Genomic DNA, 12,029 nt, shown 5'->3' with positions numbered 1-12,029 from the left:
AGCCCCCCACACCCACCCCAGCCCCCATTTTAAAAGTATTCATTCCTTCATCAATTGCAAAAGGCAAACACACAGACACAGACACAGACACAGACACAGACACAGACACAGACACAGACACACCCTGGTGAAAGAGCAGAGGATAGAGAGCACATAATGGGGGAGAATATCAGTTGGATCAGGAGTATCTGATCCAAACAAAAATCAACTGGTACTCCCTGTGAGTAGAGGTTGTTTAGCATGGGGGACGGTGTGAGGCAGTGGCATCTCGGGCAGTAAAAGAGCAGCCTCCTGCCTACGCACACTTGTGCACTCGTTCGCTTTCTGGCTCACACACTCGCCCAGGTTGTTTAAAGGTCGCACCATCAGACGAGCCGACAGATGGGTGTTGACAGGAAACTCATTCAAGCCGCAGCGTTTTCACTGGGAAGGCATGGCCTCATTCTCATTGTGTTCACAGGGACATTAACAAACACACACACACACACTTACACACACACTTACACACACACACACACACGCACACTTACACACACACTTACACACACACACACACACACACACACACACACACACACACACACACACACACTTATACTTACCCTTCTCACTGCCACCACTACCACCTTTACCACCATCCGCCTTAGCAGAGTTGCGTTTAGAATGTTGTTTTTGAGCGTGAGCAGCAAGCGGAGGCATGTGCAGCAGTCTCCTGTTGAACAGGGCCTCTGCAAAGCTTGCCGTGGTTTTTCATGCCGCCTTGCAGGAGATTAAGTGAAACCCTAATGGTGGTGAGAGGAGGGTAAGAGAAGGAAAAAAGGAAGAAAGAAAGGAAAGTAGATGTTTCCCCTCTCGCCTCAGGCCCAGGCAGAGAACTACTGTAAGCCCCTGTGGAGAGCGCCTGCGTCTCCCCCGGCAACACTTCCTCCTGCAAATAGTTTGCATCTCTTGGAGATTAGAGGCCAGGAGGCCAGCCTTCAGACGCCTCTGTTAAGCTCTACGTGACACAACGCTGCTTTTTTTCATTTTCTTTTCCATGCCCTGCTAGGTCACAACACTGGGCCCTCGGTCACAACACCGGGCCCTCCTTCACAACACTGGGCCCTCCTTCACAACACCGGGCCCTCCGTTGCAACCCTGGGCCCTCGATCAAAACCCTGAGCCCTCGGTCACAACACTGGGCCCTCGGTCACAACACTGGGCCCTCGGTCACAATCCTGAGTCCTCGGTCACAACACTGGGCCCTCGGTCACAACACTGGGCCCTCTGTCACAACACTGGGCCCTCGGTCACAACCCTGAGCCCTCGGTCACAATCCTGAGTCCTCGGTCACAACACTGGGCCCTCGGTCACAACACTGGGCCCTCGGTCACAACACTTGGGGATTTTGTGTTGCGTATTTGAAGGGTTATGCTTTCACAATTCAACCTTATATGAGCCTCCTTTTGTCTTTGATGAGTCATCTCAAGTAGGGTCCCCACCCAGATGGGTGTGTGTGTGTGTGTGTGTGTGTGTGTGTGTGTGTGTGTGTGTGTGTGTGTGTGTGTGTGTGTGTGTGTGTGTGTGTGTGTGTGTGTGAGAGAAGATGATGATGATGTCTATGTAGCCTAGTGTATGGCGTGCATAAAGGCGAGACTGAGGCAATTATAAATTCCATGTGGCTTCCAGCAGCTTAGTGATTGAAACGGAGGCAATGGGATGCAGCAGTGACAGACAGCAACACCCAGACAAACAGGGTGGAGAGGAGAGGTGATGCAAACCCCCGCTGTGGTGAGGGGTGGAGGTGGGTGTGGGGGCTTCCAAAAATATGCCCCAAAAATAGAAGCATTAGGACAATCTGTATTAGAGGGTTATTAAGACTTGATAGGATTTCAGGTAGAGTGGGCCAGAAATTCACAGGTCTGATTAAATAACAGAATGTTTGATCAAAACTTTATCTGTTTTCTAGATATTGCCAGAAGCAAGCTGTAATTGACATATCATTCCCTGCCCTGTGTAACAGCAGATAGATAGACAGATAGGTAGAGAGATGGTGAGAGAGAGACAAAGAAAGAAAGAAATATTGAATAAGGATGTGTAAGGTTGCTGTTGTGCTGTAGGAGTCGATGAACAATGTATTCCTAAGTTTGATTATTGCTCTTTTATTTAAAAAAAATCCAGATTGATTTGACTCTGGTTTGTTTTGTAAGCCAGTTGTTTTAAACTGTCTGGTGAAAGCCCAAATGACCTCCGAAGGGGAAAACTGGGTCAAAGAGTGACGCTTCTCAATCAAATTCTTAATCCACAAAGAAAGATGTAGAGCAATGTCTACACTTTCCAAAACACCCAGTTCTCCATCTCATGTGGTATTGTGGTATTTGTAAAAAAAAAATCCTCCCATGTTCCGTTCATGCATTGCGGTCAGGCTTTAGTGGTTAGAAGAGCTAGAATGATGCAGAGGGAAAAGATTGGACAGAGCCTTTCCTCTGTTAATAATTGTCTGATTGCCTGTGTGCGTGCTTTTTACACTGTCCTCGCCATTTTCAAATGCTTCCAGTGCGCCTGTTCCTCCTCCAGGGCCGTGTGTGTGTGTGTGTGTGTGTGTGTGTGTGTGTGTGTGTGTGTGTGTGTGTGTGTGTGTGTGTGTGTGTGTGTGTGTGTGTGTGTGTGTGTGTGTGTGTGTGTGTGTGTGTGTGTGTGTGTGTGTGTGTGTGTGTGTGTGTGTGTGTGTGTGTGTGTGTGTGTGTGTGTGTGTGTGTGTGTGTGTGTGTGTGTGTGTGTGTGTGTGTGCGCGCGTGCGTGCTAGTGTTTTTACAGGCTGCCAGTGACTGAAAGGTCACACAGAGTGTTCTGACTGGCAGGCAGACGGAGGCCCGGCCTTGAGCTCCGTGGCCGGCCTCTTTATCTGCCCCGCCGGCGGAGGCCAGGCCTTTGATGTCTGTTGAAGCTGCGATAACGTATCGGATGACTGTGGCCTTTTTCTGTCACCTTGCGCTTTGCATTTCAAATCTGTGTCACAGCAGAGCAATAACAGTGAGAGAATGGGAGAGGGAGGGGCTGGAAGAGAGTGTGACTCAGGGAAAGGAAGGGGATAGGCTCAGGGAGAGAAAGGTGAAGGAGTGGAGGAGAGGATAGGCTCAGGGAGAGAAAGGTAAAGGGGTGGAGGAGAGGATAGGCTCAGGGAGAGAAAGGTAAAGGAGTGGAGGAGAGGATAGGCTCAGGGAGAGAAAGGTAAAGGGGTGGCGGAGAGAAAGGTAAAGGGGGGGAGAAGAACAAGTGGGAAGACTTGAAAGGAGAGTCGTGCTTCTACTTCTAAGCAAGTTGTAGGAAGGTTTCACCCTAAAGGGAAATCTCCTTACCCATAGGCCCCTTCAGTGGGGTTTTTTTGGAAGTGAAAAGGAAAGGTAAACAGGTTGTCTTAGCAGCTTTTTTTCCCCATGCAGTGGAAGGGGACAGAGGCTGCAAACAACAATAATAATACTTAATGCGACACATCATATATTCACTGAAGAAAGAAACTGTGAATGGAGGACTTTTATTTTGACAGGAAGCATTGTCGCGGGCCATATTGATAATCAGTTGATCATTTCACAACGCTGTAAATGGAATATAATATTTATTATATATAATATCAATGGAAAGAGTATGGTGCATAAACTGTATTAAGTACTTCATGAGTCATTTTGGGGGAGAAGTCAAAATCACAGCCACAGTCCAGTGCCCTTTATTGGAAAAGTGCCTCCTGTTTATCCCAAATAACACACTTCCCTTCCTAGGAAACAAATGTCAAAGGGCATGTTTCTACTGGCATTAGGTCTGTTTGGGTGAACTTTGCCTTTGAGCATATCTCATTAATACAGACACTAACAAGCATGCAATTGAGGTATTTGATGCAGTGTGGTTTGGTGTGTGTCTTGAAAGTGATAATTGGGGTAGAGGTAACCCTCTCCCCTACACACACACGCGCACACACTCGCACACACGCACACGCACACGCACACGCACACGCACACGCACACACACACACACACACACACACACACACACACACACACACACACACACATGCACATCAAAGAGACCCAAAGACTAATCAGCGCTTCAGGCAGACACACCCCTTCCTCATTCAGCCAGCCAATCAGGGAGATGAAACCAGGCAACATGCACCCCAGGCTTCTCTCACCTGCACACACACATGGTAGTGATTTTTATGAGCAAATGTGAACACACACACACACACACACACACACACACACACATAGCATAGCTGTTCCTGTCCATATTATATTTTCCCCCTCAGATAGCATTTAAATGAAACACTTCTATACTCTCTGAGCTACAACTCCACCATCTGAACATCAACATCAATCAACTATTCAGCTTCAAACTGCCCTGGAGAGGAAGAAAGCATTCCTGTGAGGGGTCAACCCTGCACCTGTCTCCCACAGCAGGGAAAGTGATGTGCAGCTTCGGCAGGCAGTGTGCCTGAGCTCTGGGCTTTGGTGGGGGGGGGGGGGGGGGCGGGGCAGAGGCTTCCTTTGCCTTCACTGCACCCTGCTGGCCTGTGGCCCCGGACCCTGTCATTAACCAGTTTAATGTACAGCGGCAGCAAAGCACAGCACAGCAGCAGCAGCCGACGCTCCTACCACCGCGGCTCGAGGCCCCTGCAGTAGACTGAAATAGACATCACATAGCGCGGGGAGGCAGCCATATATTACTTCACTGCATGCGCTCAGTACAACCCACGGCTTACCCTGTCCCTTCAGACATTTAGCCATTTTAAGGACAGGTTCAGCTTTCAGGCTTTATGTTTAACAGTGTTGTTTTTCTCTTAGTGTCTCTTAGTGCTGCTGCTAAGATACTGGGGCTGCGTGGCTTTGGCCCGCTCCTTGTTTGGGTGGCTAGTTGCCTTTCCCCTCTGCCTCTCATCAGGCAGTAGTGAGAGTTTGTTATTGAGGTCTTTGTCCACTGGCAGACGTGAGAAGGCTTTGAGGGAGGGGACTTTCACTTTCACACCTGAACTTTTTTTTTTCAAGTCTAGAGCAGGTGGTTGAGTTCCCATATTGGGGCTTGTTGCTCCTGTGTGTGTGTGTGTGTGTGTGTGTGTGTGTGTGTGTGTGTGTGTGTGTGCAAAAGTAATTACTCCAGTCTCTCTGATCCTCCGTGCCTGCTGGCTTAAGCGGCTGTTTCATGACAGTGACTGGGGCAGGAGTTTACGGTAGCCTGGAGGGGACATTTCGGAAGTTGTTCTCATTTCTCTTCTCTGCAGGAGAGAGTTGTGTTGAAATGATCTTGTGAGAAACTGGCTTCACCGGGCTGCACTCTCACTGCCCTTCAACCAACTCCCAACATTTCCATTCCATAGCTTTTTGTGAAGAGGAGCTCTAACTGCACTCCCATATTGTCTAAACACGTAATGGGCTTGTGATTCAGCCGTAGGTATGGCCTGTTCTCTGCTGCAGTGCAAATTATTCACTGAGGGGCAGAATGGAACCAAGCCCTTTTGAAGTGGGTAGTGTGGTCCTGGCATTACCCTGGTCCTATAAGAATGACTTCCCACAGTTCAAAATGGTCTCTCCCTCACCCACACATACACGCACGCACAGACACACACAGGCTTTCCCTCTTTCTAGTTCTCTGATGTTTAACTGACGTAAAGTAACCAGCATTGTTTCCTATTGTCATATAATCTTTTAAGGTGTTTCACTAGACTCTAAAGAGTTCCATAACTTAATTATCTATGGGGTGTTGTGTAATCAATGTGTTGGCTTGTGACTGAGATAGCATTGCTCTTAACACAGTTCTATAGTGTGGTGTAGAACTGCAGTGATGTAAGCTCTCTCTCGCTCTCTCTCTCTCTCTCTTTCTCTCTCTTCCTCTCTCTCTAACCTCCCTCTGACTTGAGATAATGTGACCTTTGAACCTTGTGCTGTATGTGGTGCACTGCAACATTAACCTGGGTATTAAGAAATCACAGTCCCCCAAACATTCAACTGTACGTGTGCTAACTCATTCACACAAAGGCATACGTGCCAGAGAGCACACACAGACATGTATGTGTACACACACACACACACACACACACACACACACACACACACACACACACACTGACACACACACACACACACTGACACACACTCATTCACATGAAAACTTGCATACACTTAGAAGTACTTTGAAACAAAATCAGAAAGTACTCAACCTATCATATACACACACAGGAAGGAGTGAGAGGCAGGCTTTGAAGGTTTGTATGTATAGTCAAGGGAAATGAGTCTGTTTAAGTCATGTATTAACTCTCCCTTTTTGTTTTCAAGTGTTAAAATGTGATCTGAGTTCAATGGTGCCATTCCTCCAAGGGGTTTTCTCATTAACCGGTGATTAATGGTGTGTGTGTGTGTGTGTGTGTGTGTGTGTGTGTGTGTGTGTGTGTGTGTGTGTGTGTGTTCATGCCATGGCTGGTCATAGCTCCAGGCTGTTGTTAACGTGGTTGGTGGTGATTTGACCTAAATGATCACCTTTTGAAATTCTTGGCTTCATTAAATTAAAATATTGGTCAGGTGCCCTCAGGAAATGTCAACCTTTAAACAGCCTTGTTAAAACACTTGTGGCAAGCATGTTTTTTTTCTCTCCCTTTTCCCAACTAAATTCATTAATTCATTCAAACGTTTTCTTCTGCCTTGAAGGTGACATATTTCAGGATGGTAACCCAAGTCCATTTGTTTATAACAAGAAACAAATTCCAGTGGAGAACCGCTGAAGAGAACTCGTCCGGTTAGGAGTTTAGTGTTCTTAGTGTCTTGTGTTCTCAGAGTCTAGTGGTCATCTCTTTCACATGTGAGGAGAAAACATGGAGAGCGGGTCTGTACGAGTTAAACCAGCAAAATACAAACGCTTCTGGGGATTGTGTAATGTTTGCACTAAACTCCATGTGTTTCTGTGCTGCATTTGGACAAGAGTGCCATCTAGTGGTCATTACCCTCTCAAATGGTTATAAATAAATAGATTGGCCAGTGGATACCCTAGGCACAGGCAAGATTGATATGCTTCTGTCAAATTTCAGATTTTTACAATATCTGAGGATGCTGTATAATGAAATAGAAATAATATATAACTACTCTCTATCTCTCACTCCCTCTCTCTCTCTCCCTCTCTCTCTGTCTCTCTCTCTCTCTCTCTCTCTCTATTTCCTGTCTTCATTAGGCTCGGCTGGCTCTGGAGAGAGGTGCTCAGGCTGTTATCTTTGATGTCACTGACGATGTCAATGCTGAACGTGAGGTAAGTTCTTCAGGCACATACAGACATAACATAAACATTCAAGTAAAGACATTTTTGATCTGGAAGGAGATGCAATGGCAGCAGTAGTAGTCAGAGTCATTAGTCCTCATTAATCCCTCTCCATTTCCCCCCAATCTTAAAGCTGCAGTACGCGGACTCTCTGCCCCGTCCCGTGGTTCTGGTGCGCGCCAGCAACGCTGAGGATCTCATGGGTCTTGTCAACAAGAACGAGGAGGCCAAGGTCACGATCGACATCATGATGGAGGTGCAGAAATGGGTGAGGAGGGAAAGGGAGTCGCGCTGGGGTTCAATCCCACTACGGAACATTGTGTGCAAACTTGGTTCTCAATAGGTCTCCTGTGTGTGTGTGTGTGTGTGTGTGTGTGTGTGTGTGTGTGTGTGTGTGTGTGTGTGTGTGTGTGTGTGTGTGTGTGTGTGTGTGTGTGCATGTTGGTGACACTTTCAGTGTGTGTGATTGTTTGTGTTTCTACTCTACATCAATTTTAAATCTGTTCAGATAAATCCTAGAGGGTTTGTAGTCATTCCTTCCTCAGTGTCTCCATACGGTTCTCATTGCGTTCTCTCTCTCTCTCTCTATCTCTCTCTTTCTCTCTCTCTCTATCTCTCTCTCGCGCTCTCTCTCTCTCTCTCTCTCTCTCTCTCTCTCTCTCTCATCAGCCCCACTATGACGTTGTCATCCTGCTCACCGTGGTGCTTGCAGTTCTGGCCATCGTCATGATATTTGCTTTCCGCTACCGCTGCAAGTCCAACAGAACCTTGGTGAGACTGCACTTCTCTCCCCTCCATCCATGTGATGGGGAAGCCATGTTTGTTTGCATTCAAGCATCAGTCTGTAACATGGAAGAAGTTCCAATCCCATAATATAATTCGAAGAGTGTAAGCAGTGGTCATCAGAGACTACTGTGACTAACGTTGTGAGTCATGCTGTGGAGTGTGTTGTTCCTGACCGCTGCCTGTGCATCTCTGTGTTGTGCAGGACTCTGTGCAGCAGGAGACGGTGCGCGCCATCGGCAGACTGGAGACGCGGACCTACAGCTCCCAGGGCTGCTCTGGGTCACAGCGCCACCATGGGGCCCGGGGGTCTGGCAGCAGCTCCCCAACTCTAGCCCTGTCTGCGCCATCTGCCTCGAGGAATTTCTGGATGGACAGGTAAGACTTGAGGAGAGGGAGAAAGAGAGAGCGACAGGTCACTTGAAAGATGGCGCATTGGAGCCTCGTGACTGCATCTTTCATGATTCTTTGGTTTCTTCCACCGGATTGTACGGCATGTGTAGAGCAAAGATGTCCATCCAAAACGTTCAGTTCATCTCATCTTTTAGTTTTAACGATGAACAAAAATAACTGAATTCCCCATTTGAATCCCCTCTAAAGCGTGCTTTCATTTCACTCCACGCCACACCAGGTACTAATCCTCTGTGTCACGATAGGGGGCTGTTTCCCGGGACATGAGATTCAACTTGTGTAGCAAACACCTTGTGGATCTGTCCTGTACCCTGCTGTCTCAAAGCAGTTTCATGTATAGGCAAGGGAAAGATGGCCAACAGTCATTCACAGCGCTCCAGTGGCTCAGTAAAGTTGTCTTAGGGCTACTTTTGTGGAGCAGATGGAATCATCCAAAGCAGCTCACAGTCCGGGGAAGGGGCTCAACTAATTCATTTCACACTGCTGTTGAGCTTGCTACCTAGAGCATTATATGTGTGTATGTATGTATGTATGTATAGATGGATGGATGGATGGATAGATGAATGGAAGGATGGATGGATGGATGTATGGAGGGAGGTATGTAGGTATACATGGTATTGTATGGAATAATGCTTTGGCTATGTCTGTTGTGTGCTCCAGGATCTGAGGGTCATCTCGTGTGCACATGAGTTCCATAGGGAGTGTGTGGACCCCTGGCTGCTGCAGCATCGCACCTGTCCTCTCTGCATGCACAACATCATGGGTAACACCTCTTTACTCACTTTGTCTACAAACAAATGATCAGACAGTCTTCTCTCATGTTGGTGGCAGCACACCGTAGATGGAGTTATGGTTTGTGTGTCCAGTGGAAGTATATACGTAGTTATATATAGTTTCGGGAGGGAATCATCTTCTGCTGTGACCAGTCCTGTTGTGGATCTGAGCACTATGTGTTTTTGTGTGCAGGCGCAGAGATAGCTGCCGCCCGGCTGCTCCACAGTCGTCGCATGCAGCCGCTGGCCCCTGAGCACAGCCAGGCCTTCCTGCACCCCCACCCGTACCCCGGCCCCCACCGCTACCAGCAGCACGCCATCCCCTTCTCCCTGCAGCCCTCCTACCACCGCAGCGGCCCCTCAGGACCGTACCCTCCGCTGGGACACTACCGGGGCTCCCCCCCCATCCACCCGCGGACGCTGCACTGCATGCAGCCCAACAGGCCCCTGGCCACCAGCTGCAGCTACCAGCTGGCGCCTGAGGGCCACCACGGCGGGCGCGCACACAGGACAACGGGGGGTATTTGCCGGAGCGCGGGGCACCTGGGCGCCCCGTCCCTGTACCCCCCACCGCGGCGCTCCTGCCACATGTACCGCTGTGCCCCTGGCACACGGACACAGCATGCGCCGGGCGTTGCCAGTAGCGGCGCCCAGCAAGTTCGAGCCGGGGGAGGCCACAGCCGGCAGGAGGACGGCAGCTGCTCGGGGGGCAGCTACCGGACGGAGCGCAGCGGCTACCTGGCGGACGGGCCGGCCAGCGACTCCAGCTCGGGGCCCTGCCACGGCTCGTCCAGCGACTCCGTCCTCAACTGCACCGATGTCAGCCTGCAGGGCGTCTACGGCAGCTGGTCCACCTTCCGCAGCTCGCTCAGCAGCGACTACGACCCCTTTGTGTACCGGCCGGGCCGAGCGCCACGCAGGGATAGCTTGGAGGGCACCCGCCCGCGCTCCCTGGATTCCGTCATGAACCGGCGGGCCGCGGGGGGCTTAGGGGGCTGCGGGGACGAGGTGCTGCCGCCACAGCCCGCAGTCTTCAGCCACGTGCACTACCACAGACACCGGCACCACTACTACGACGAGGGCGAGCACGGGCAGGCTCAGGGGCTGGGCCGGGGCTCCGACGAGGAGCTTGGCGCATCGACGATGGTGCCGTCAACCACGGCCAGCGGCCCCACTCCTGCCATGGACAAGGACTCGCCCTTGTGCCCGCTCACACACCCCTCTTGCCAGTGCCCCAAAATGGGCCCCTCAGACAGGTCAAGCCACGGAGAGTCGGAAGGGCCGGACTGGGACTTGGATCCCCCCTCCTCTCCCCCGGGCCTGATGTCGGCCGCACCGCTGCCCTCCGCTCCTCCCCCCTGCTGCCACCAAGGCCACGGCCCCCGGCAGCACTGGCGGGCGGTGGGCGGCTGCGGACTGGACGCCTCTCCGGCGATGCCGACGGTGCGCTTCCACCAGAGCCTGGACCTGCAGGACGACTGCAGCATCCACATTCATTATGGCCAGGGCCCCGCCAGCTACTGCTGCCAGCCGCCAGACATGCCCGCCGCTCTGCTGCCCGTGCCCCTCATCCTGGACTCGACGGCCATGGGCGACTGGCCGTGCTGCGGCGGGGCCCACGTGGTGTGGCAGAAGCGCGTGCAACAGGCGCACTCGGAGCCCCAGCTCCTGGAGCCCATGGCCCCAGCGCCTGACGGACACCGCTGTTGGCGCCACCGTGGCCCCGGGGCCGAGCTGCCCGCAGACATCTGCCTGTACTGCCAAACACTACATAACAATCAGGGTGAGCTCAACATCTCAGCACTGCACATACATCATTAGGTGTGCTTTTAAGTGTTATGTTTGCCACTGTTTGTTTGACAACACAACACACAAATTGATAAAACTATGAATTGAAAATGACACAAGAACTAGACTGACCTGAAAACTTCTGACGAGCTGCACATTTGAATTGTGTTGAATGTGCTTCGGTGAAACTAAAATAGCTGCTTCTGCTGTTGGCCCTAACAGGATCAGAGGAGGAGTCTGGTGTGTGAGAATCTGGTGCATCCCCAGTGTCACGCTGCTACTCAAGAGCCGGAAATGGACAAACTCATCAGCCACCTCTCACAAACTTCTTCCAAATAATTCCACATCACGTCTTCCCTCAGAACAGCCTTTTTCCCCAGCATCCGCCGGCTCCCAAGCTAGAAGGTACTTAGTCAGTCCAGCCTCTCGGAGAGGGGTGAAGAAGCTCGTGCGGGTTCAGTTTTTGGTCATTGATTTCATAGTCTATCCATCGGGTGAGCCTCAGACCTCCATGAAGTCTGACAGACGTGCCATTCAGCTGGTCAGCTTTTCCATTTTTTCGTTAGGATTTCTTGAATGGAATGTGCTGGTGGTGTCAAGGCGAACTCAGAGATGCTGGAGGAACAGCTTTCTCAAATCTCAAAAGGAGGAAAAAGTGTTTTGTTCTGTTTTGCTTTGTGCCTTTTGTTTGACAGAAAGCATTGATTACACTGCAGAGTCCCAGAAATCCTCAGTGACCTCTCTGGATGACTAGTGCCAAGGGACTAAACCGCAGTTTATTATGCACAGTAAATTACATTAACCCACCCAAATTTCACCAAAACAGTCTTTATCCATAAACAGAGTAGGGCATCTCTGGAAGGAAGAATGGATTGTTTATGGTGGACAGATAATTGCTTTTAATGCACAAAGCTGGCCAGGTGTCTCTCAGTACTGGGCAATGACAAATCTGTCACATGCGTCTGTGTAGTGTCCTTCCAGAAAGTATGAAAAACCTGCCCTCAT

The 12,029-nt window shown here is 50.3% G+C and overlaps 1 protein-coding gene across 1 annotated transcript in view; it reads left to right on the top strand.

Annotated features, from left to right (window-relative positions):
- rnf43 (ring finger protein 43) overlaps positions 1 to 11,304 on the top strand; it is a gene marked incomplete at its 5' end in the record, with an annotated part of 72,770 nt that extends 61,466 nt beyond the window's left edge. Inside the window, 8 exon segments of the mRNA XM_080832923.1 lie at positions 7,186 to 7,260; positions 7,403 to 7,537; positions 7,939 to 8,040; positions 8,258 to 8,377; positions 8,380 to 8,430; positions 9,124 to 9,226; positions 9,430 to 11,019; positions 11,247 to 11,304. Coding sequence (XP_080689049.1) covers positions 7,186 to 7,260; positions 7,403 to 7,537; positions 7,939 to 8,040; positions 8,258 to 8,377; positions 8,380 to 8,430; positions 9,124 to 9,226; positions 9,430 to 11,019; positions 11,247 to 11,272 — 2,202 coding nt within the window. The 3' untranslated portion in view covers positions 11,273 to 11,304.
- Between the last annotated feature and the right edge of the window lie 725 nt (positions 11,305 to 12,029).

The sequence above is a fragment of the Sprattus sprattus genome, assembly GCF_963457725.1.
Source record: "Sprattus sprattus genome assembly, chromosome: 1".
NCBI classification, from domain to species: domain Eukaryota; kingdom Metazoa; phylum Chordata; class Actinopteri; order Clupeiformes; family Clupeidae; genus Sprattus; species Sprattus sprattus.
This window is presented reverse-complemented; position numbering and strand designations above follow the sequence as displayed.